This window comes from Dryobates pubescens, chromosome 3, assembly GCF_014839835.1.
Source record: "Dryobates pubescens isolate bDryPub1 chromosome 3, bDryPub1.pri, whole genome shotgun sequence".
Classification (NCBI taxonomy): Eukaryota; Metazoa; Chordata; class Aves; order Piciformes; family Picidae; genus Dryobates; species Dryobates pubescens.
The window spans coordinates 40,815,659-40,840,227 of NC_071614.1; the positions used below are offsets into that span (position 1 = coordinate 40,815,659).

At 43.8% G+C, this 24,569-nt stretch overlaps 2 protein-coding genes across 2 annotated transcripts in view; both read right to left on the reverse strand.

Moving 5' to 3' along the window:
* BUB1 (BUB1 mitotic checkpoint serine/threonine kinase) lies at positions 1–20,361 on the reverse strand. Its single transcript, XM_054180019.1, has 25 exons — positions 20,228–20,361; positions 17,003–17,062; positions 16,780–16,924; positions 16,086–16,282; positions 15,380–15,420; positions 15,003–15,109; positions 14,337–14,389; positions 14,046–14,236; positions 13,036–13,196; positions 12,374–12,564; positions 11,525–11,577; positions 10,995–11,117; positions 10,192–10,284; positions 9,145–9,235; positions 8,592–8,664; positions 7,760–7,940; positions 7,283–7,361; positions 6,537–6,760; positions 5,917–6,057; positions 4,553–4,668; positions 2,607–2,768; positions 2,253–2,410; positions 1,982–2,159; positions 1,616–1,722; positions 1–278 (listed from the first exon to the last, which is right to left on the reverse strand). The coding sequence occupies exons 1-25, from the start codon at positions 20,347–20,349 to the stop codon at positions 83–85; spliced, it is 3,243 nt and encodes a 1,080-aa protein (XP_054035994.1). The 5' UTR covers positions 20,350–20,361; the 3' UTR covers positions 1–82.
* LOC104301659 (uncharacterized) overlaps positions 20,324–24,569 on the reverse strand; it is a 12,763-nt gene continuing 8,517 nt past the window's right edge. Inside the window, exons 11-18 of the mRNA XM_009902071.2 lie at positions 24,296–24,360; positions 23,942–24,029; positions 23,572–23,641; positions 22,842–23,061; positions 22,561–22,651; positions 21,649–21,762; positions 21,176–21,294; positions 20,324–20,517 (exon numbers count right to left, since the gene is read on the reverse strand). Coding sequence (XP_009900373.2) covers positions 20,372–20,517; positions 21,176–21,294; positions 21,649–21,762; positions 22,561–22,651; positions 22,842–23,061; positions 23,572–23,641; positions 23,942–24,029; positions 24,296–24,360 — 913 coding nt within the window. The 3' untranslated portion in view covers positions 20,324–20,371. The remainder of the gene's footprint in view (positions 20,518–21,175; positions 21,295–21,648; positions 21,763–22,560; positions 22,652–22,841; positions 23,062–23,571; positions 23,642–23,941; positions 24,030–24,295; positions 24,361–24,569) is intronic.

The following is a 24,569-nucleotide window of genomic DNA, read 5'->3' on the forward strand; positions in this document are numbered from 1 at the left end:
TGTTTATTTCGAAGCCAGTTTATTATAGAAAGATTCCAGAGCAATGAAACACCAGTCCTGAGTAACTGTACAAGCTAGAGGCTCACTTCCATGAGCGTTTGTGTTCCAGCAGCAGCACAACAAGCCTGTTCCGAAGGAACTTGATCTCCTTCGCATACGACTTGCAGAAGAGGTCCTTCAGCCTTCTGCGCAGAGCTCCTAGAGAAGGCAGGCTGTGGCAGCTGGGGATGTTCAGCATGCTCTCAAAGAACTCTTTCCACAGCTCAGCATTGGCAAGCCTGCAAAAGAACAAAAGAGCTTAAAAAAACCCCAAGAAACTTCTCACTTTGAACTGTTAAAATCTTATTTCCTTTATTTTGTCTGCTGCCTCCTCAGTTAGAAGCTGGAGCAAGTGCAGGGATTGCTGCAACAAGTGTGGCCTCTCTGCTCATGTGCACTCCTAATGACCCAGAGGGATCAAGTTCTTCACCATGATGGTGGTGGAGCATTGGAACAGCTTACCCAGGGAGACAGTTGAGGCCCCATCCCTGGATATATTCAAGGTAGGGCTCGACAGGGCTCTAGGCAACCTGATCTAGTTGAGGATGTCCCTGCTTACTGCAGGGGTAGCTGGACTGAACGACCTTTAAATATCCCTTCCAATCTGAACCTTGTTAGCGGTCATTTCCTCCTTCCAGGCAGCAAGAAGCTGAGGATGCTGTACAACTCTCAGCATTACAGGAGATGACCAAAGAACCCTAGCATGGTGGGGGTTGGACGGCACCTCTGGAGATCGCCTAGTCCAACTTCCCTCCTAAATCAGTGTTGTCCACAGCAGGCAGACCAGGATCACCTCCAGGCAGGTTTGAATCTCTCCAGAAGAGGCTCCACAAGCTCTCTGGGCAGCTTGTTTCAGGGCTCTGCAACCCTCACAGGAAAGAATTTTTCCCTCGTGTTCAGATGGAACCTCCTGGGTTCCAATTTGTGCCCATTGTCCTGCAGCTGAGCATCACTGTGAAGAACCTGATCTGTTGACCCCCAAGGCCCCAGACCTCTCAGCCTTTCCTCTTCACAGAGGTGCTTCAGTCCCCTCAGCAACTTTGTAACCTCTGCTGCACTGTCTCCAGTAACCCCTTGTCTCCCTTGAACTGGGGAGCCCAGAACTGGACCCAGTGCTCCAGATGTTGCCTCACTAGGATAGAGAGGAAGGAGAAACTCCTTGACCTGCTGGTCACACTCTTTATGCAGCCCAGACCATATGCCTTCTTGAGCATGAGGTAACTGGTAGCTAGCAACATGAACTTCTTGCACACCAGCACTCCCAGGTTCTTCTCCACAGAGCTGCTTTCCACAAGGCAACCCCTAACCTCACTTGGTTACTCCTCCCCAGGGACAAAACTCTACACTTGCTCATCCAACTCTCCAGTCTGTTCAGGTTAACTCACCACAGGAACTGCTGAAACTCTTCCTGTAAGGCAGTGAATTTTATGAAGCAGTTCCCACGTGCTGAACACCCACAAGTTTTAAGGGCATCAAGAAGTGCAAGTAACACCAAAAATTGTGACAAATTAACCTCAAAGCTAGTACTAGTGACATCTTTCTAGACAAGGTTTTAAAAAGATTTGACACCACCAACCTTCTGAAGGTTCCTCCAGGCTTCCAGACACCATTTTCATTCTTCACTTGCATGTAGGAACCAAAAAGCATGCAGTAGACTGTTGCTGCAATGCCAAAGTAGTCTGTCTAAACAAGGCAGAAAGAAGATTTCTGTTAAAAAGGCATTAAGATCACTAAAAATTAGCTGAAACACACTCATATGGAGCCAGTAGGGCAAGCTCTGCAAGAAGAGGGTTCATGTTTTTTAAATCAGGATTATGCCTTTAAAGCAACAAGCTGAAGCCACAACTCTTCTGCAGAGGTCCAGCATTTCCAGACTCCATTTATTCATGGCAGATGCATGTGGTAAGTTCCAAATATCCAGGCTGTCCATGCAACCTCCTACCTGGTAGTTCCACGGTCTCTGTGTCAGCATTTCAATGCACTGAAATCCAGATGTTTCACACTTTGCAGTAAATGCTGTTCCTTCAGGGAAGAGTTTCATGTCTATACTCTGGCCCAAGTCAATGAGGGTCAGGCCATGGGAGAGACCATCTATGTCACATATATCATTGTCCAGAAACCTTCAACCACAATGAAAAGAAGCAATCATGTAAATCTCAAGGCTGTGACACCACCACATGCTGGCAGCTCAGGCAGCAAAGGGAAATACTTGCCTTTCTCCAAGGATGAAATTGTCAGGCTTAATGTCACCATGAATGATTTTGCAGCTGTGGAGCTCTTCTACCATATAAAGAATTTTTACAGCAAAGTAGATAACAAGTGCTTGAGGCATCACTTTCTCAGGAAGCTTTTTGTAAATGTTGATGGCATTCTGTACACAAAAAAAAACCAGGAAAAACCATCAGCTACACAGAAACAGCTTCATATGGATTATCCACAGGTCCCTGTTGATAAGCACAGAATGAAGGTCCAGGAAGAGGCAAGTAGAGAGGACATCTGAATATTCTACTGGAACAGCACTCCAAAGGGAACACAGATTTTCCAGAGTAGAAATTGATGACACTTACCAGCAATGTTCCATAGTTGTAGAGCTCACCAACCAAAATGCTGCCATTACTGAAGAAGTGAGCAGAATAAAAGTGGATGTAGAGATGGTGTACACTTGGATCAAGCCTTTCCACCAGCTGTGTTGCTATGTAGAATTCCCAAGGGTTGGCAGGTTTCTGCACCTGTAACCAAAAACTTGGTTTGTTAGGAAAACTTACTAGCATTTAAAGCAACACTGATACTTCTGCTGGCAACAGGCACTTTGTGTCAGAGAGAAGGCTTTTGAAGTCAAAACAAGAAAACCCTTCTGATTCCTTCCCCTGCTACAGAGAACTGCAACAAAACTGGTGAAGGGTCTATAGAACAAGCTTTATGAGGAGAGGCTGAGGGAACTGGAATTGTTTAGTCTGAAGGAGACTGATGGGACACCTCATTGCTCTCTACAACTCCCTGAAAGGAGTTGGAGTGAGGTGGGGGTTGATATCTCTAGTCTCAGGTGATAGAATGAGAGCAAATAGCTGAAAGTGGGCCAGGGGAGTTTAGGTTGGAGATAAGGAAAAATTTCTTTACTGAAATAGCCTTGGAACAGGCTGCCCAGGGAGGTGGTGCAGCCACCATCTTTGGAGGTGTTCAAGAAATGTGTAGACATGGCACTTTGGGAGATGGTTTAACAGCCAGGATAGCGCTAGGTCAATGGTTGGACTCGATCTTAGTAGTCTTTTCCAACCAAAACAATTCTATGTTTCTAGATGATCCTCAAAACAACCTTAAATCACCTTTACATACTCCTCAGTTTCATACTAAGCTCCTCAGTTAAGGTCTTACATAACAAAGGTTTCTACTGGAAGGTTAAATACTGAAAACCACAAAAAGATTCCAGAGGCAGATGTGATGTGGAGAGGCTAAGGACATGTGCCAACTAAAATCTCACAACCACACTTCTGCCAGACTGCAGTGCTGCACATGTGCCTCCTCAGCCAGCAGCAGATGCAGGCATGTGTGACCTTGTAAAACCCTCTGGCCTAAGCTGACCTTGCAGTTAGACTTTCCTCTTGGCATCAACTCTCATGTAAACACATGCTATCATCTGCTGCTCATTTCTGTACTGAAGACAACAGGACAGAGTAGAGAGAGAGCGAGCTGCTCAATCTGCAGCTGTTACCAAAACAAGTGTGTTTATTAATAAAGGCACCCTAGAGAGGTGTCACCCAGCAAAGTCAACATGATAGCCAACTGGCACCAAACAGGTTGGCTGCACAAAGAATACTTGTGGGACATACCTGGAACAAAGAGTGGCCCCAGTTTTATCAGAAATCTACAGACATTGAAATTTGCTATGGACTAAGGCCACTCAAACAGGAAGCTACCTTTGTTCAGCTGAAGAAGCCTGGCTGTAATTGTGACTCCTTAGGATACCTGCGAGACTACCACACACACACACCCACTTATAAAAGAGAAGAAGATTAAATTGAGTCAAGATAAATAACTTCCTGTTCAGAAGGCCATCAGACATCACAGAACCCAACCTGAACATGGCTTTGAGGACAGAGCAACACACTTTGCTTTACATCGGAGGGGTGGGTGCCAAGTGGATGGGGCCAAACTCTTTTTGGCGGTGCACAATAATAAGACAAGAAACAAGGGGTTCAAACTTGAACAAAGACTTCACCTCAACATGAGGAGAGACTTCTTTACAGTGAGGGTGATGGAGCACTGAAACAGGCTGCCCAGAGAGGTTCTGGAGTCCCCTTCTCTGGAGACTTTCAAAACCCACCTGGATGAATTCCTGTTCAGACTACCCTAAGTGATCCTGCTTTGGCAGGGGGGTTGGACCTGATGATCTCTTGAGGTTCCTTCCAACCTCTGTGATAAACAAGAAAACTTAATAGAATTCACCCAGGGTAGATGCCATTATTATAAAATTAATGAATTTTCAAGAAAACTATTTTGAATCAATGCTACTTACCTTGCATATTGCTTTCTGATTGTTTCTAGGGTTACTTGCATCCAGTATGGAAACTTGATAGACTTGGGCAAAGGCTCCCTCTCCTACCAAGCAGTCCACATGGAATGAGTTGGAACCTGTAAGAGATTAATAATATTAAATACTGCTTGCAAATTTACCAGAGACATCAATACTCAAGGGAAAACAAATAAGTAAAAAAACCACCAGCCTATATGCTATTTCTCTAATCGCTGTGCTAGTCCTCCTCTATGAGTCTCTTCTTGCTAGGCAGCCTCTCTATAGGAGGCTGCAACTCCCTCTTGGAGAACACTCAAGTGTTTCTAATTAAGTCCAACTCCCTGGAAGTAATCAAATTCCAAAGTGCACTCCTTAAAAAGTAAATGTTACTTGTATGACTTAAACATTATGTTGCAATTACAGTCGCACAGATTTCGTTGACACAAGAGGGCTGGTGCTCTATACAAAGTTGAGGGGTTTGTCAGAGATTAGGAAAGGAAGACCAGGAAGATTCCCTGTGCAAAATATCAAATTAAAAATGCTTATGCTACCAAAGATCATTAACAACTCCACGTCTAGCTTAAAATCTGAGGTTTGGATAACCTGCAAGTTAGAAAGAATACTTCAGAGGTTCCCAGAAAAAATGCTGTGGTGGGTTGAGAACACACGGAAAACAGCAACTGCTTAAAAACCCACAACATCTTAATTTCGTTTCTCTGGCTGAGACAAGCAATAAATCAACTTAATTACTTAATTACCAGGCCCCACGTTGGGCGCCAAAAAAAAGGAGTGTGGTGGGTTGAGAGGAAAGGCTCTGCCTTCCCTCCCCCACTGAGAAAGAAACCGCGGCTAAAACCCAGTCAGAGAAATGAGAGTATATTTTACAAGGAAACAGATTATATGTAACACAACAGATACGGGTATTTTACAATATATACAGAAATATACAGCAAATAAACTCAACCAGAAACCAGACCCCCCACAGAGGGGGCTTCCCCCTGTACCCCCTTCACCCCCCTACCTCCCTTGTCCCCCAAAAGAGATAGAAAAGAGACGAGGACGGTTAGCAGGACAGGGAAAGAAACAGAGAGGCCTGTTACAGGAGTCAGTATCTTATCTTAGTTGGCCAGAAGCCCAGCAGCAGTCCAGCTGAAAAGGACAGCGAAGAAAGGAAGACTGAAGGAAAGTCCCAGCTCCCCTGGGTCTAACAATCTCACCTCCCACCTTACTTGGCCAATAAAATTCGTTTAGAATACCAAAATATTTTATAAACATTTAGCCAGTGTGCCCCTTCCTTAAAGGCACAGCCTCAAACGGTCACAAATGCAAGGTGTGCTTTCAAGTGAAATGTTTGACACAGCTCTTACCCAGTGGGAGTTCAGCCTTCAGTATGATGGGTGGAAGAGAGGATTTCCATTCAAAGTAGCTGGCGTAGGTGTGGAGTGGTTTGGGAAGCTCTGACAGGAGTTTGCAAATCAATTCCTTATCCCAAGGGTTCTCAACAAGTACTTCAAGGAAATAAGAATATTTAAGCTTAAAGAAAAGTGTTATTTCAAAGGGGTAACACAAGCTTAAACTTGAATTAATATTACTGAATTTAAAACAAAAATCCTCACCAAAAAAAAAAAGGATAAAGTTAAGTATTCCTCCATTTTGACAATCCATCTCTATACCTATGGTTTCCCTGGTAAAGCTGCCCAGAAAGACAGCTATTTCTAAAGCATTTGAGTCTCAACTAGAAAACCCTTAGGCAGTCCTGAGTACTCCTGTACTTCAGTATGTCTTTGGCATCATGCAACAGGTATGACCCATGCTTGTCCTGCCTTACATCACTTGTCCCCATGCAGCAGTCTCCTTTCAGGAGCCACCAAAGACAGTTCTCTCACCGCAGCGGCTACCTTTATGCTGTTAAAGCACTGCTGCAAGAACATAACCCTGCTCTGGTCTCAGACTTGGATGGCAAAAAATCACAGGCAATGCTTTGTACCTGCAGGTCTAATGCTTCGGGCTGTCCTGTCATGCTCGGCTACAGACAGCTTCTCATGGGAAGCTTTGCTCATCCCTAGAGAGGAGGAAGACTCAGTTCTGCTCACGACAGTCTGCTCGGGTAATCTTTGAGAAGGAGCTGTAACAATTCCTTGAATTCCATTTCCTTGCTTCAAGAAATTCCCTTGCAGCTCTCCTTGCTCTGCAACATGTTCAAGAACAGGGCTGCATATTTAAAACAAAACACTATTAGGTGACAGTTCTGCTGTGGTGTTTGTGCATCTTCAGTAAACAAAAATGTGTCAAATACCTGAACTTGCAACTTTAGCCATAACCAACAGTAAGAATAGAAATGTCCATTTTATTAAGCAAAACAAGATCAGATCATATCATGCTACCCATAACCTAATAACTTTCAAGTTACTATTCAACAAGCTGAGCCAATACTGAAAAGAAATCAGTAGTTTTACACGCACAGCCCTTAAAACTTTCTGGACCGTTAACCTTAAATTTAAACACGTTAGAAAACTTGAATCATAGGAGCATTTTTAGGGGCAATACCACCAGGTTCATTTAACCCCACAAAGTGCTGAGATGCAAGAGATGTCCTCTAACCAGACTCAGTCTGACACCAATATATCAGCTCTTGATGCCTTGGAAAGTTTGAATCAAGAGCAGCACAGCAAACCTGCCTGCTCTGGCAGAAATATGACCAGCACTCTCAAGCCTTTAAAAGCCATGACATACCTGAGCTTCTTAGCTTTTGTCTGCTTGTGCAGTTCTTCAGAAAACTCCAAATCCATTCGTGGCAAGTCATCTCCACAGGCTGGACAAAGGGAACAGCAACAACAGGAAATGTTTATTTTTCCCCAAAGGCAACCATATTTAGAGTATTCTTACCCAGAAAAGGTTAAGTCACACTACAACTGTGAAAGCTGCTCGGGTATCACAAAAGCTAGAATGAAACAAGTGTATTTTAAAACATAGAAGTAAAGAGAATAGCTTAATTCTTTTAGAGAGTGTATTCTAAGATTAAAGAGGAGCAAACATGGACTATTTACAACCCCTTGGCACAGTTCAGAGCAGCAGTTCACAGCCGAGCCAAAGCCTCTCTTGTCCCCTGTCACCTTCTCTTATTCCCTCAGTTAAAGACTGTGGGAAAACCTGGAACCCAGGGCACAGAGAGGGAGCTATGCTCTCAACCACAAGTACTCATTATTTTACCTTTGTCCTCCAAAGCCTGCCGTGAATGTGCCGAGAGGTAATTAAATGGTGTCGATACAAGCTGGGCAGCTCGCGCAAAGTCTCTCGTGTTGTTCGGACTGGGAGCTAACGTTTTATTATTACTTGGTACATTCCACACTGTACAATCATCCTGCAAGAACTCCAGTGTCCCTGCTTCTTCCTAGAGAGGGAAAAAAAATAAATATATGAAGATTTAGAAATTAAGCCATCAGAACTATGCTGCCAGAGCTGCCCTGTAACCTACCAACAAGTCTGTGTCAACTCACAGCATTAGAAAAATAAAGGAACGAGAATACAATGAAAATCACAGGGAAGTTGTGTGGTGGGCCTAAATGCTGGCAATAATCAACACCACAGGAAAATACTTGACAACAACAACAAAAAAAATGCTGTGACAGTCTGCAAAAGCCCATCTCATTACTTAGTGACAGCATATATCCAAGCAGCCTGAAGTTTTATGCGTCTGCTTGGCTATTGAAAGTGTTCGGTGGTTATTAGAATGCTTCCTGTCCTTCCTCCCCAAAACAGATGCCGTATCCATACATCAGCTGCAGCCAGATTTGTTCTAGGAAAAGAGGTCTCCACTATGAAGCTCCCAGAAGTGTTGCAAAAATTAACCACTGGAAAAGTTCATCTCAATGGCAAGAAATGGGAAAAGGTATCTAGACTTCAGCTAGGTCTCATTCCTAAGAATATTGCAGGATTGGGAATAGAACAAAAGTAAATACAGCCACCTCTGACATCTCAGTAAGCATGTAATCTGTTCTCAAGGGCAATTCTTGCAATGAGATCAAACACTCACTTCTGTAGCCGCTATACAGTCAGTCAAGGGACGTTCTCCAGAAGTTCTGAGCTCTTCTGCTTTCTTTTTATGCTGGGGGATCCTGAGAAAATAGGTAGTTTAGAATAGCTTTCCCCAGAAACTTTCTAGGCATCACAACAAAGATTTGCTGGGTTGTTTGTTGGGTTTTTTTGGTTGGTTGGGTTTTTGTGTTTGGTGGTGGTGTGGTTTGGGTGGTTTTTTTTTGGGGGGGGGAGTGTTGTTGTTGTTGTTTGTTTTTTGTTTTGTTTTGTTTTTTTTTAGAACCCTACTTGCAGATACTTAGAGAAGTTGCAGTAGCTCAGAGAAACAAGCTACCCACAGTCATTTGGAAAACTAAGCATATCAAGCACACTATCCAAATAGGGAAGTTGTGCAATTCCACAGAGAAGCAGCTACAGCTTTCTCATGCCACTTCCAGGCAGCTGCTAGCAACTGCATTCAAGCCAATCCTGACACTGCAAATACAGTCACAGCAAAGTTACATGGAACAGAATCAATCCCATCTGCAATTCTTAATACACTGAACTTTCTTCCTCCTTACCTACTGTTCTCTTTTTCATTCTCATCTTCAAAGATAGAAAATGCAGGTGTGACAGGGGCAATAATATTAAGTTTCAGAGTTCCATCAGGCTCTTAAAAGATAAATGAAGAGATTATTTTCAACCAGCAAAGATCACATGAACAGCCGTGTTTTTAGCCCTAACCAGAAAAATTATGGTCATGTCTGCATCCAACATTCCTAGAATTGCAACTCAAATCATCTTTCTTATAAGCTCTTGGAAACAAGAAAGATTTTTCCACCTCAAAACCAAAACCAACCAGAATACAGATGCCTTCTTGGCTGCCTCTGGCTGTGAAATATCTCTCTGCTCACTGTTGTTGTCCTGGTTTTCAGACACTTAACTGTCACCACAGGCTGGAGATTCAAGTACTAACACCCCACCTACAAAGCTTTTAGGACAAAAAGGTTTACTCTTATGAAGTACCAGCAGTGCCCCTTCTCAAAGTCAGGGGTTAAATACCAAAGAAATCCCTACAGAGCAGCAAAATGTAGGCTTGCTATTAATAAAGTGCTTCTGACATTTGTGTCCAAAGTGCCACGAAGCTCAAGGGTCTAGAGCACAAGTCTTACAAGGAGTGGCTCAAGGAACTGTTTAGCCTGGAGAAAAAGAGGTTCAGGGGACAGACCTCCTTGCTCTCTACTCCCTGAGAGGAGTTTGGAGTGAGGTGGAGGTGAGTCTGTTCTCCCAAGAAACAAGCAATAGGACAAGAGGAAACAGCCTGAAGTTGTGGAAGTTAAGGTTGGACATGAGGAATAATTTCTTCCCCAAAAGGACTGTCAAACTCTGGAACAGGCTGGTGAGGGAAGTGTTGGAATCACCATTCCTGGAGGTATTTAAAAGATATGTACATCAAAATTTAGAACCCATCAGAAAACTGAATTCATTATCAGGAAAGAAATGGTTTCTTCACTCGATACCTACTCAAACAACTCAAAATTATGAGGACTACTGGGAAGGGTAAACAGGAAAAAAAAAATTAAAAAAGAAAAGAAAGAGTGTGGACTGAAAAAATAAGCAGTGCTCACCACTGTTTTTGCAAAAGACTTCAAATTGATCCTCGCTTTCGTTAAGAGACGACTCAGGCAAGATGGGTGTCTGAAATACATCCATGAGAAATCCTAGAAGAAATAAACCCCACAAGAATAGATCACCCTAAGTAAAGGTCAGGGGTTCTTTCCTTGCATATAGTCAAATCAAATGTCAATTTATTATCACTACTTATGGAATAACCCAAAATCAATTTAAAGACTTGAGACAACTGAACACACACACACACGAAGATCCAACCTGACCGACACCTACTTGACGACACCATGGCCTTACTGATTTTTTCCCCACCCCCCCCTCCAAGGCAGGATTTCAAGTTTGCCTCAAAGAGCAAGTTCTCCTTTAGTTTCTTAGATATTTGGAAAACTAATGAATACCGCAAATTTCTCATTGATTGTAATTTCAACAGATTGAGCTGCAACAGTGTGCCACATGGTAACACAGTTAGCCTTACTAACAAACTGTAACATGGCAGAAGAGCACAAAAAGCATCAGGATATTATTACTCTGCTATCTGGCTTCACAACACAACTCCAATTTCCCTTTTAGAATTTTGATGAAGGAATATTTAGAACTGACAACATCCTTCAATCAAAGGCCTTTTGCATAAGTCACCCTTTGTTTCAGCTTTAGGGTAAGCTCAACGCCAACCAGAGTTGACTTAGGAACTTCCTAACATTCTTCCACAATAGCTTGTTGTAGATCTTCATTTCAGAAATAGAACATTTGAGAATATCAGGCAAGATCCCAGGAGAATGAGGATGTTATTCCTGATGCTTACCCAACGCTTCCTTCGTATGAACTGTAGGTGAAGGCTGCACTTTGAATGGTGTTGCCTGTGTTGCTCCTCCCAGTGAGGTGTTTGGGGTAGTGTGAGAAAAGGAAGAATTTCCACCCCTAGATACTACAAATGAGAACATTAAGATCATTTCTGAAGCAGTATGGGCTTGTTTATCAACATTTAGCTTGTTCAGAGATCTGCTTGGAAGGTTCCCAAGGGAGATTGTCCTGAAGGGCAAGAGGGACCTTGGACAGCTGGGTGGCCTCTGAGGACTCCATCAAATCACAGGAATAATCCATTATCCACAAAGTCAAGCAAGCAGGAAGCCAACAAGGGCAAATAGTGAACTAAAACAAATTGCACAGAAGGTGGAAACAAGGACTGCCTCCATGGAAGGGACAGAGACATTATCCAAAGATGCAGGAATGGAGGCAAGAAAGTCAAAAAGCCTAGCTAGGGTTGGAGCTAGCAGCCACATGCCAGTAAGTCATACCAACAGTGTCAATCTTTATCAAAACTGGGCTTATTACCTTCTTTCACACCCACAGAAGCAGTCAGTCCAGCAGCTGTCTTGTTAGAGTGCCTTCAAAGAAAAGATTAAGAACATTAGCTTGAAATAAAAGCATCAGTTCAGGACTCAGTAGTACTTCACTCTAAGCAGCAAAGAGGCCTTTGCCAGCCTAGAACAAAGGAAATATCCCAGACAGACAGCAACTCGTGAGCTTCCTCCCACCCCCAATGAATAACTTTTTAGTCACACAAATGAAGTATGCAAGAGATCTTTAGAATGTTATTAGACACTGCTGCTTAAGTTTCTTATACTGTTGCCAGTAGTGATAAAACCTGAAAGACAGCAGAGTCCTTTAAAAGGTTAAAATGCAGGCACAAAATGCTTGTCTCGGACACAGTTTGCCTCCAAAATGAATAGCAACTGGATTTAATCTTGTTGGCCTAGCCTACTCAGCCATGCTTGCTTTGCCAACCCAGGTTCTCCTTCTGCCCCTCAATTTTCTTTCCTACATTAGCCAAGTCACACAAGCAAGAGTGCAAAATACAAGCACTTTTCTTCTCTGGAGACCTTTGGAGTCAAGATGTAATGCATGGGGTCTGCATAAACTAGGCATATCCTGCTGTTTATTTCAGGTGTACCATGGAAAACAATGATAATTACTTCAGTTACACTGAACTATCTCTTAAATGTAAGAACTTAAACAGAGGGTTAAAGAAATAAAAAACTGAAAATACAATTGTAAATCGCATAAATTAAGGTGTTTCCATGGGATAGTTCAGGTTTTATTCAGATGAGGAAGAAAGAGACATTTTTCTTAGTTGAAGTGTAAATACTGAAAAGCATGCAGAGTCAGCCTATTTATACATACTGTTCTCCAGAGCTCAAATTCAGAGCTGAGTCAGGATGTGCCTGTTCCTGAGCTAAACCATTACTGAATGGAGGGTGCAACAAACTCTTCTGGAGTTCTCCAAGCTCTAGCTGAGTTTTGGCTGCATTCTTCTTATGTGTTGTTTCACACAGAGAAGTTGATGCCATCTGGTGTTCCACGAGCTTTCCTGACTGCAGTGAGAGAGCAGTGGATAAAACACTTGATTAAGGCTGGTCTGGCACCAGATCTCACATATTTTGCAGATATGAATTTTGACAAGGTGCCATCTGGTTCTGCTCTAGAGCTGCACTGGGCATCACATGTGGATACACCTTTAGGAATGAGAAATATTCTTTTACCCTCAGACATCCCCCCCACATGTATAGCCATTGTCATTTTTTCTTTTGTTTCTGCACAACTAGAACAGTTTTTCATGCATAAAAGAACTATATACAATTAAAACCAAGTTGTGGAGGAGTAAAACCAAGTTTTGGGGTTTTAGAATTAAAATACATATCATCAGGTACTTATTTTATGCCAAGTATCTGTACTGGTCAGGTATTGCAACTTGCACCTCCCAATTTGGTTAATAATCTGCTCCAGTTACAGCCTAAATTTGGTGAGCTAAATTCAAAGAGTGCTTCTATTGATCACCTACTTACCACCACCTCATTTGATTCAGCTGATGTTGTAGATGCTGGTACCAGTCTAGCTGTCTCCAAGCTTTTGGTGATATGGGTAAGCTGTTTCAGCTTCTGCTCCAGGGCTTGCAGTTCAAGGACAGATGATTCTTTCTTCCTTATGGAGTTTTTCTCCCCTTCTTCTGAGGATATTAAGTGAAACAGTTAATCATTATCCAGATGAGTTTCTTAACACAGACAATACAAACAGCCTGTATGATAATAGGATGACATTCCGCTCTGGAGGCGTAAAAGTTCAGGAGGTGCAGCCATTTCTCACAAGTCCAACTTCTTAGTCTTCATCCCTTAAGTGAGGGCTACCCTAATTTGTCTATCTGAAGACTCCCTAGTTTTTCCTTCAAAATCTCATCATTCAGCTAACAAAGATATTGCCTCTAATTCCAAACTGTGCCTTTACTGCACCTGAAGACCATCCCAGCTACAAGCACGACACCACTGACTATAGAGTTGGAATACCTTTAAGATCATCAAGCCCAACCATTAACCCAGCACTGCTAAAGTCAGAAGGCCAAGTGAAGACAGAGTGAGAATCTTGGCTGCAGCATGCCTTTGATTGATTGGGGTCAGGAACAAAGTGTAACATCAGACATAATCATCTGACAGTTTAAAGGATACTCTCTTATTACAGGAATCAAGATCATCTCCATCTTTAATTACAGATAGCAAAGCTCACTTCAGTACTGCAAAGAGCTGCTCACTGTCCTCCGAAGAAACTCTAACCTCTATGACAATCTAGGTTTGAAAAGACAAACTCAAGGGATGAGCTTAAGCAGTAAATATTGATGTCAGTTGTTTGTCATGTTATTTGACATCTTCAAAGCTCACCCCACCCCATTTTTGTATAGAGATGCTAACTTGGGTTTCAAGAAAGTTTTCAAGCTTCAGGTGAGATGTTGAAGACAGAAATGCAGGAAAGTTTTCCAAGAATAGAAGAATGTTTCTGAAACAGCTAGATGGAAAGAGCAGAATACCCCATTCTTGCTGTCTTCTGAGGCACTCGTATTTCTTGAAGTATCTCTTGGCTCGCAGCTCCTCAAAAGAAAGTTCAGATCCTTCACATACAAGCAGATTTTTGTTGTACATTGCAATCTGCTCACATTCCACAACAGCAGAGGACGACTTAGGAAGAACTTCAGATTTGGAGATGTATGTAACATACTTTCTGTGAGGGAAAATAAGAGCTCTAATTAAGTGTACCTCATTTAGTCTGGAAGTGTGTTCATTTTCCTACAGCATGACGTTAAAAACCCACAAACACTTACACTTCTTCTCTTCCACCAGAGGAACAGGACTGAGCAACAGCAGAATCAGGACCCTAAAACAGGATGGGAGAAACAAAAAAAAAAATAATTTTCAGTATTATAGTTAACTACCCATTTTGACAAGATAAGTAACAACAAAGCCCCTAATATTTAATTCTGATTGAAGATATAACAAGACCATGAAAAAAGCAAGGACAGGTCAAAAAAAGAGCTCTATAAATCAACAGAGCCTGAGGAAATTAATATTGAAGATTTAACCATAGAAGTTTCTGTAATCTCTGAGAACTTTTAGAAGACAAACAAGCTCCCAGAGAACTTTGAGAGATAGATGTAGCCCTGGAAACCACTATCCAAGACATTGGAACTAACTGAACTGGTAGTATTCATTCCAAAAAAACCAGGAGTGCTATAGATTTCCTAGGTTTGTAGAGAACAGAGCCACTGAATTTCTTTGATAAGTTATCCACCCTCAGGGAACAAGCAGCAGACACAGCAAGTTTTAAGCTCTATTCTATCACCCAAGATATCTTTCAAGTATTTGCAGAAAATACCAAACAAGAAACCAAGTGAAGACCAGCCCAGAAATTTCTCCTCTTTTTCTGATTTTATCTTTTATTCATTCTTAAAGAGCATCCTGGAATGTGTGAGTGACTCATTAATAGTCACCTGAGTTTTGCAAGCATACGCTTGGTCGGTAAGACTCAAAACACCTTTTCGAGGAGCCATTTGATTTGCAGCATGTGAGGTTTGAAGTGGTTTTACAACAGCAGCATCTGGGACAGATAAAAGAGGTTTGCATTAATGAGAAGAAATAATTTTTCTTGTTTATGAATTTCTATTAACTTCATGCATTGGAAAAATAATATTTCATTTTGAATACACCTCCCTTAAGAATTATAAATATGGACAGGAAAAGAGGAAAAAGTAAAAGTAAAATTAGTTTTTACAGAAATCTTATTTCCTTCAGTCACAAAACTCATTGACTGAGGTAAAAGAGTAATCTAACTGAGCTGCATCTCATCAGCAGATATCTTTAGCCTCACCTTGCAAAGGAGGATTCCCAGGATCGTAACTCTGCAGGAGGCTAAATTGCAAGAAACATCAGTTATTATCTTTAAGTCACCTGTCCCTCGTTCCTCCCACGCCCAGGAAGGTTTGATTTCCCTTTACAGTCATCATGCCATGACATTTAACACCAAAACACTCAGATTCATTGCAAGACACTTGTTACTATGTATGGACAGAAGCTGTTAGAGTCACATTCACACAAAAAAGGAAGGCTGCAATAGGAAGCAGCATCGGGTCTGTTTCCTCACCAGCAAAAGGAACATACAGGTAGCACCAAGAGAAATGCAGGCAGTTACAGGGTGAGCTACAGCCAGCTTATATGCTCTGGAAAGTATACAAATGTCCCTAACTTGAAAAGCTATGTGTCATTCTCATGGCCAACTTATTTGAGCTTTGAAGTAATAAGGCTCACCGAGAATATTTCCAAGATAGGCTGCTTGAAGCAGGCCAGGTTAGGCATCTTTATAGTCTGGATAAACTTAACAGATACTATATGGGAAAGCAATCAGTTAAGGGATTTTCTTTCTGGGCACTACTTCACTGGTTTTCTTCTCAATAAGCTTTTTAAAACACTCAACAAACACTGAACAGCAAATTAATATTGTCAAGCTTATAGCCACCTTCAACAAACACACAACACTATCTAAAGAGCTCAATGAGTAGAGGACAAATCAGAATTACCAATACAGCTGTTGCAAGTTCTCTTGTGGTTGCGCCTGATTGTGAAGTCCTTTCTGAAGGACAGCTCCTGCACACTGCACATTGTTTTCATTTACAAGCTGCTGAGCCCACGCAACATAGAAATTAGATGCCTTTGCACCAATTCCCTGTCCATACAGGAATTCAAAATACTGGCAAGGAGGACTGATGAACTTTGCCTGCACGAGATAAAGATGCGTAAGAAATGCATAAGCCATAAGCACTTTCAAAAACAACCTAGGAAGTTGCAGATAAAACCCCCAATAACAGCTCCTTAGTTACCATACTAGGAAAGCTTTATTTTCTAAAGACAAAGACAGCTACTAAATAAGATGCCTCTCATAAGTTAAACATTTTAAAAACACAGATAAAAGAAAAGAAAGCTATCCTTCAGCAAGACTGAAAAGCTCTCAGAACTCCTGCAAGAGGAATACACCTGAATTCTATGCATCATAGCATGGTTTAGGTTGGAAGGGACTTTTCAAAGTCCACCCTGACCTTGCAGTCAGCAGGGACATCTTCAATTAGATCAGGTAGCTCAGAGTTCTGTCCAACCTAACCTGCAATATTTCCAGGGATGGAGCTTCCACAGTTCTTTGCAGTCACAGAACTACAGAACGGTGGGACAAGCTTAATTTTTAGGATAGCTTAACTCCCCAGACTTGCATGTACCTACCAACTTAATGCAGTAGTTAACAAATCTTGTATCCTGGTGGTACCTCTTGTCGTTTATAAAGACCTTCACAAGTTCTTGCAGGAGACTGGGCAGGCGAGTTTGTTTTTCCTGAAGGGGAAGACATCCTTCTACCCACTGTGCGTACCTGAAACACACCCAAGCCGGTTACGGTCCCGCCGTGCCCCAGCAGCTACGCCAATACCTGAGCCCGGGGTGTGCTGACCTGTCCCACGGCTCCAGCGGGTCCGACCCTTCGTAGTTCAGTATCTGAGCCTCGTAGCTCCTGTAAGGCAAGGGGGCAGGTCAGGCTGGGCCGACGGTAGGAGGGTCAGGTCCAGGGGCTGACCGCTTTCAGCCCCCGCGAAACAGTAACCGCCTCACAACTCCGGCGGGAAGACCACGGCCTATATTCTTCCCGCTCCCTTAGGTCCCCTCCGGCACCCGTCCCAACACTCCCCCCAACTGAAGCCCGGGCAGCTTGGACCCCCTCCCCATACTCAGCAGCCCTAGCGTGGCGCTGGGGCCCGGGGCGCCGCTTACCTCACGATCCCCTCCATGGCCCGGCGCACAACGGCCGCGCGGTTCAAACCCGCCGCGCACGCGCGCTGCGGCCCCGCGCCGCCTCCCCATTGGCAGCAGCCGGGACGGGAGCCCCGCCTGGAGCCGCCCAGCTCGCGGCAAGACCCAGGCGCTGTGCCTGCAGCTGCTGCCGCCAGCGCGCTTCCTGCAGAGGGGAAGGCGACCTGGCGGTCACGTAGTCCAACCGTTAACCAGCTCTGCCATGTCTGGTGCGAAACCATGTCCCTCAGCACCACACCGCCGTGTCTTTTGCCCACCTCCGGGATGGTGATTCAACCATGCCCTGGGGGAGCCTATTCTAGTGTTTGCTAACCCTTTCAAGTCATGAAGTTTCTTTTAGTACCCAACCTAAACCTCCCCGGTACAACTTGAGGTCACTTAGTACTAGGGAGAAAAGACCAACATCCACCTCACTGCAGCCTCCTCCCAGGAAGTTGTAGAGTGAGGCAGTCACTCTTAAACCTGCTTTCTTCCAGGCTGAAGAACCCCAGTTCCCTGAGCTGCTCCTCACATTTGTGCTCTAGCCCCTTCACCAGCTTTGTTTGCCTTCTGTGGGCTCACTTCAGCACCTCAATGTCTTTCTTATAGTGTCAGCCCCAAAACACAGGACTTAAGGCATAGTCCCACCAGTGCTGAGTTCAGGGGGACAATCACTTCCTCAGTCCTTCTGGCCCCACTATTCCTGATCCAGACAAGGATGCTGTTAGCCTTCTTGGCCACATACTGGTCTCTCTCTTCTGGACAGCTTTCCACCTCATGCCATCAATGGAGACTGTCCAGGTCACTCTGCAGAGGCTCCCTACCTTTAGGCAGCTCAACACTCCCTCCCACCTTAGTGTCAGCTGCAAACTCACTGAAGGTGCACTCAATCCCCTCCTCCACATCACTGATAAAGATGTAAAAGAGAACTGGTCCCAGTGCTGAGCCCTGGGAACACTACTTGTGACTGGCCACCAACTGAATTTAACTCCATTCACTGTCACTCTGAGCACAGCCATCCAGCCAGTTCTTAACCCAGCAAATCATCCAACCATCCAAGCTGTAAGAGTCAGTTTGTCCAGAAGTATGCTATGGGGAAACAATATCAAATGCTTAATACAGTCCAAGTAAACAACATCCACAGCTTTACGCTCATCCACTAAGTGGGTCACCTTGTCATAAAAGGTGTCCCATCAAACAGGATCTGTCCTCATTAACCCAGCCTGCATGATGATACTGAAGATGGTATCATTTTGACCTTCCCTGACACCCAAGTCAGGCTGACAGTCCTGAGGTTCCCCAGATCCTCTTTCTGACAGTTCCTGTAGACGGGTGTCACATTTGCTAATCTCCAGTCAACTGAAACCTTTCTGGTTAGCCAGGATTGTTGGTAAATGATGGAAAGAGGCTTGGTGAGCATTTTCATCAGCTCTCACTATGGGGACTTCATTCTGCTCAGCAACCTTATTTTCCAGCTTAGAGGGCTGAGTATACAGTGAACATCTGGTTCTATTACTGAAGATGGAGGCAAAGAAGGTATTGCACACTTCAGCTTTTTCCCCATCCTTGAGCGCTGTTTCCCCCCTGTATGTAACAAATAACAGAGATTCTCCTCAGTCCTCCTGTTGCTGCTAATTGATTTGCATGTGTGGTTCTCTAACAGCTGAAGCCTGATTAATTTTCAGATGGGCTTTGGCCCTTCCCCTTTTCTCCCTGCACAGCCTCACAACTTTGTGATTAGTCTGCCCTTCTTCCAAAGACCATAAACTCTCCTTTATTTCCTGTGTCACAGCCAAATGTTTCTATTCAGCCAGGTTGATCTTCCCCACTGGCTCTTCTTTCACCACATGGGAAGAACCTGCTCCTGCATCCTTTAAGACTTCTTTATTGAGGTATGTCCAGCCTTCCTGGATGTCAAATAAATATAGACTAATAAATCAAGGTTTTTCAAAGCAAAACCTTGCACGGGGCAGCAGTATTCACTGCACCATGGTCTAGGTGAGCAAGACCCATTCTCTGCCTTCCTCAGATTACTTCTTCATGCACAATTAAACGTGGTAGCAATGAGAATCCTACAACACTGTCCATCTTTATTGCCAAGGTCCACAAGGAACCATGTTCTAGGAGTGCCTGTTAAGAGCCTACCAAGGTGAGAACATCATACAGCACAACTAGCTCCTTCCCAACATTAACTCTGGGATTAGAGAGTCATGGAATCATTTAGATTGCAAAAGACCTCCAAGATCATCAAGTCCAACCGTTAACCCAGTATTGCCAGGTCATCACTAAACTGCTTCCATCAGCACCACAATGGCTCCAGGAACAGCGACTACACCACTTCCTGTAGCAGCCTGTTCTAGGCCTTAACCACTCCCTCAGTGAAATTTCTCCTAATGTCCAAACTAAACCTCCCCTGGCACAACTGAGGGCCTTTTCCTCTTGTTTCATTGCTTTTTCCTTGGAAGAAGAGACCAACTGCCACCTTGCTGCAACCTCCTTTCAAGCAGTTGTAGAGAACAAGATGATCTCCCCTCACTCTCCTTTCTTCCCTGGCTAAACAAGCTCGGATCCCTCAGCTGCTCCTCAGAAGACTTGTGCTCTAGACCCTTTACCAGCTTCACTTCCCTTTGGATATGCTCCAGCATCTCAGTGTCATTTTTTCCAACTGCTAAATTTAATGTAAAGAGCTGTTTAATGCAGCTTATTTGGTCCATATACACATACGGAAGTGCTGTAGTACAAGATTCCAGTTACAGGTAGATATTTCATAGCATACTGAATATGGCACCGTCACTCAACAGATACACCAACTGTCCCTCCGCTCTCCCATTGAGAGCGGTTTCCACTTCGACATTTATATGAGACTTTACATGAGATAAAGCTCCTTTACATGATGAAACTATGTTTGGCATCAGCTGCCCCTTCCACTGTGTGATCTGGTCCTGACATGCATGACCCAGCCAGGGACACACGCTTTGAGACCCAGACAGCTGAGAATTGGCTCGTCCTCATCGCCTGCTGTGGATTGTCCCCTTTATGCAGCACTCTCTGAAGTCTGATTACTGGGCAGGGCATCAGTGGGAGAAAAGTTCAAGATCTCTTCAAATGAAGGGCCTTCATCCTCGAGGGGTATCTCTGCCTCAAACATACGCTGGAGCAGAGCATCAACTGTCCTGTACCCTGCAGGTGGCAAAAACCCAAAAGTTAGTTTAGCATCCTGTCCTGTTTCTCAGCAGAAGTCAGGTTGTTGCTACCTTAAGGTAGCCTCCCATGTTTCACACTAAAAAAGAAAGAAAACAAATGCCTCAAATATTCCTGGTATTGTACCCCATATATTTTTAAGTACTAAGGATAAGATCATTATTTTAAGATTTAAGCACTTCTGTTCTTGGATTTGTGATCACTGTCAACTACCATGACAAAAAAATTGAAGGTTGGGGAATGCTAAGACACAGCAAAAAGGCCAGAAGAAGGCAAAGTAATTAAACTACAGGAAAGGAGTATATAGTCACCTCATGATCCAATCCAGAAGAAACACAAAGTGCACATAAGAAAGAAAGAAGAAAAGGGGCTTCTTGGCCACAGCAGGACTTCAGACACCACAGCAGTGCCTTCATAGGCTGGCTAGTGAAGACAGGACAAGGTAGAATAGGGGAAGAGAAACAGCAAACATTAGAGTGTCCACAGATCTCTCAAAATCTCTAGCTGAGTTTTAGCTGCTTTTATAGCTCAAAGGAAGCAGAAGTGCCAGGAAGCTTCCTCACAGACAGCTATACACAGGGATAGTTCAGAGCCCTGGGCTCTGAAAGCAGTGGGTACACTGTAAGGCTGCACTTACGTTTGGAGGCAATTTTGAACACCAGCCCTTTAGACTGTGGCTTTGATCCACCTTCTCCCTCAAGATCATGGTCAGCATTCTCCATGTTCTCAAGGAGCTGTTCATCCTGGAGCTCATCCCTACACAAGAAGGACCAGAAGTGAACCTGGGGGAGGGGGAACATCCTGCCTCAGGGGCCCACATCTACCCAGCAGCAATGGATTGTCTCAGGCAGGGCCCATACCAGTTGTAGAGTTCTATTTCCAGCATCAATCCTGTCCTCTAGACTGGAAGAGCTCACTAAGGCCAATGTGAATAGCCTTCTGCTAAAATTGAGACCAAGTCTATGTTGTCACGACAGATTAGAAAGATCTTTGTGACAAGGAAGGAGTCACAGCGCACACCTCAGGACAGAAGGTGGCTTTTTCCTCCAGTCCTGCTTGTCAGCTCTGCCAAGATAGCCACATCCACTACAACCCTTTAGGTGGGCTTACTCTTGAACTCCCATTCCCAGCTCCTGGATTTTCTGTTCAATGGCTGTTTCTACTTCACTCTTCTCCAAGGAATACTCAACAAAGAAAGCTTCCAAGATGAACGACACAAAGATACTGAAAGAAATGATGAACAGAATAACATAGCAGCATTTCCTTACTGGCACCTCCTTGCTTTTGGGCTTCAATTACCATCAGTGTTCCTAGGCTGTGGACCTACCACATAGCTCCCCAACCCAGCAGAGAAGGGGATGGAGCACCGAGTCAGAGCAGCACACAGTGGACATTAGAACAGATGCGGCAGATTCTCTATTGCACAGAATCACGATCTTTTTGGTTGGAAAAGACCTCCAAGGTCACCAAATCCAATCATTATCCTACCACTGTGGTGGGTTGAAAGTTAATGCTGGGGGAAAAACATCTAAACCACCAGTCACCACTAGACCATGTCCCTCAGCACAATATCTATATGGCTTTATAATCTCTCCCAGGACAGGGTCTCCACCACTTCCCTCAGCAGCCTGTTCTAGGACTCAATAACTCTTTCATGGAAGAAATATCCCCTAATATTCAACCTAAACCTCCCCTGGCACAACTTGAGGCTGTTTGCTCTTGTCCTATTGCTTGTTCCTCAGGAAATCAATCCCCACCTTGCTCCAACATCCTTTCAGGGAGTTGTAGAGAGCAAGGAGGTCTCCCCTCAGCCTCTTTTCTCCATGCTGAAGAACCCCAGTTCCCTTGGCTGCTCCTTATAAGACCTGTGCTCTTGACCATCTTCCAGCTTAACTGCCCTTTGGACACACCATGTCCTGCCTAAGAATCACACCATGTGAGACCCCAGAATCATCAGAGCTCTCTAGCAGGGAGCAGAGGCCTTCTTCCCTCCAGAATGGAGGAGGGCAATCCAAAACTTACTTGACAATAATTATCACCATCACAATGTGGAAGGCAATGAAGTACAACTTTGCAGGCTGAGCTGTCACGTTGGCAAATCCATTGGCAAATAGTATAAAGGGAGTTAAGGGCAAGAGTGCTAGAGGAGAACATCTTCCTGTGGATTTCTCAGGGAGGAACCAAACAATACCACCCAGCAATAACCTTCTGAACAAATCCCTCAGCAGGGACCATTTCTCTGTTATTTGGCACTACGTGTGGGCATTGTGCAAAACAAGGGGATCTTCTATCACAAAGGATATCATGCCACTGGTTAACTACAGTGAGCTCCATCAGGACAATGAAGGATGATGCGAAGTTGTTGAAATTGTTCTTGCAGTATTTCCCACGGGCAAACAGAGAATCCTTGAGAGCTGGGTTTCCACATTCCAGGGCATGAGGAGCATTTGAGTTTGCAGGGAAGAACTGGATCTTCCCATGGAATAACTCCATGCCAATTATAGCAAATACACAATACACAACCTGGGAAGAGAAACCCCATTGCCTCCTCCTTCAGTAAGCAACAAGACCACAGCGTTTCAGCAGGATTTTGTTGCAGACAAGACAAGCTGCTGAGGAACAGCACAGAGTCCAAGAGACCCAAGCCACTCAAGAGCAATTACCAGGAAGGAATAATAACCCAAGTACAACTCATGGAAATGAAGTATTTTCAGATCATAATAGAAGCTATTTTTAGGAAATTACTTGAGAAACTGGTTTCTCATTCAGTCTCTTGCCTGAACTATAGTTTGATTCCTTACAATGTGAAGCCTAGACTGAACTTCCCTAGCCTCACTTCTCCAAAGAGCAGAGAGGCATATCCTGACCTGTCACCCAGCAAGAACCCAATCTTTTTGTACACACACATGCAGTGATCAAGAATCAAATGAACACTTAAGAGTTTCAAAAGTCTGCCATGCAGATGTGTGCATTTGTCCTCTTGGAAACAGTGAGTGAAAGACTTCAGACACATTGCTGTAAAGGATTTCTTACCAGAGTCAGCCCACCGAATGTCAGCATTGTTGGTATGATGTTTATCAGTGTGTTCATGATGACTCGGAACCTACAGCAAATGATTCATGATAAAACCTGCTGGGGAGAGGCTCTTTTAAAGCCCTTACTTGTCATCACATCCCATCAAGCATATGCTCCCCACATGCTGTTAGAATTTATAACTAAGTCTCCGTAAAGGCTGCAGCAACTGGACTCATCCCAGACATATTAAGACAAGGCCTTTGGATGCTTTGAGTGGCCAAGGTTAATCCAAAGCAGTCATGCAGAGCAATTCAAGGCACTGTCTCAGCCAGTCTCTGACACAGGCTGCCCCTATAAAAAAATACCTCTGTCCCATCCTGCTCATTACCTTTGAATGCTGTCAACAATCCTTATCAGCCTGAGGACCCTTAAGATGAAAACAATGTCCAGGATCTGTTGGCTGTTGTACTTTGTGGCTGAGAAAGGAAGAAAAGTTTTTTGTTATGAAAAATGAATAGGGAAGCTTAGGAGATAAAGCATGGTCTTACATTTGTCACAACTGAACCCTTGTTAAACACTATTTATAACAGGTAGCTATAAAAAAGAAAGACTGGTTTAGTTCTTGGAATCCCTGTAGGAAATTGTCTTGTCAAAAGCCCTCCCGAGCCCAAGGTGATGGGAAATGACAACTCAAGACCACCAAGTTTCCCAGATGCATGCAGACTGCTCAAGCTGCACTTACTCGATTTCAAGGTGGTATTGAGTATCGTTGCAGTCAAGGCAGCAAAGATGATGAGGGTATCAAACCTAGCACGAGGGAAGGCAGTGCTGTTAGATTTGTGGGTGACAGAATGGGGTATTTAAGCTGCCACATGGCATATAAAGTGACCCCTCTTCTGCACATCTGTGCCAGGCAGCCACGTATCTCAGAGGATTTGCAGGATGGGGAAGATTTCATAAAACAGTGTCTGGGCAGGGGACAGTATCTTCACATTCTGCAGAGTTACTTTTGATTT

Bases quoted from the DNA above. Each gene is read 5' to 3' on its own strand.
- BUB1 (XM_054180019.1), bottom strand. From the start codon at position 20,349: ATGAGGACGAGCCAATTCTCAGCTGTCTGGGTCTCAAAGCGTGTGTCC. The intron at 14,390-15,002 runs GTGACTATTAAT...ATCCTGTTTTAG, and splicing joins CGTATGCTTGCAAAACTCAG to GGTCCTGATTCTGCTGTTGC. The intron at 7,941-8,591 runs GCTACAGAAGTG...TTCCCTCTCTAG, and splicing joins CCTTGACTGACTGTATAGCG to GAAGAAGCAGGGACACTGGA.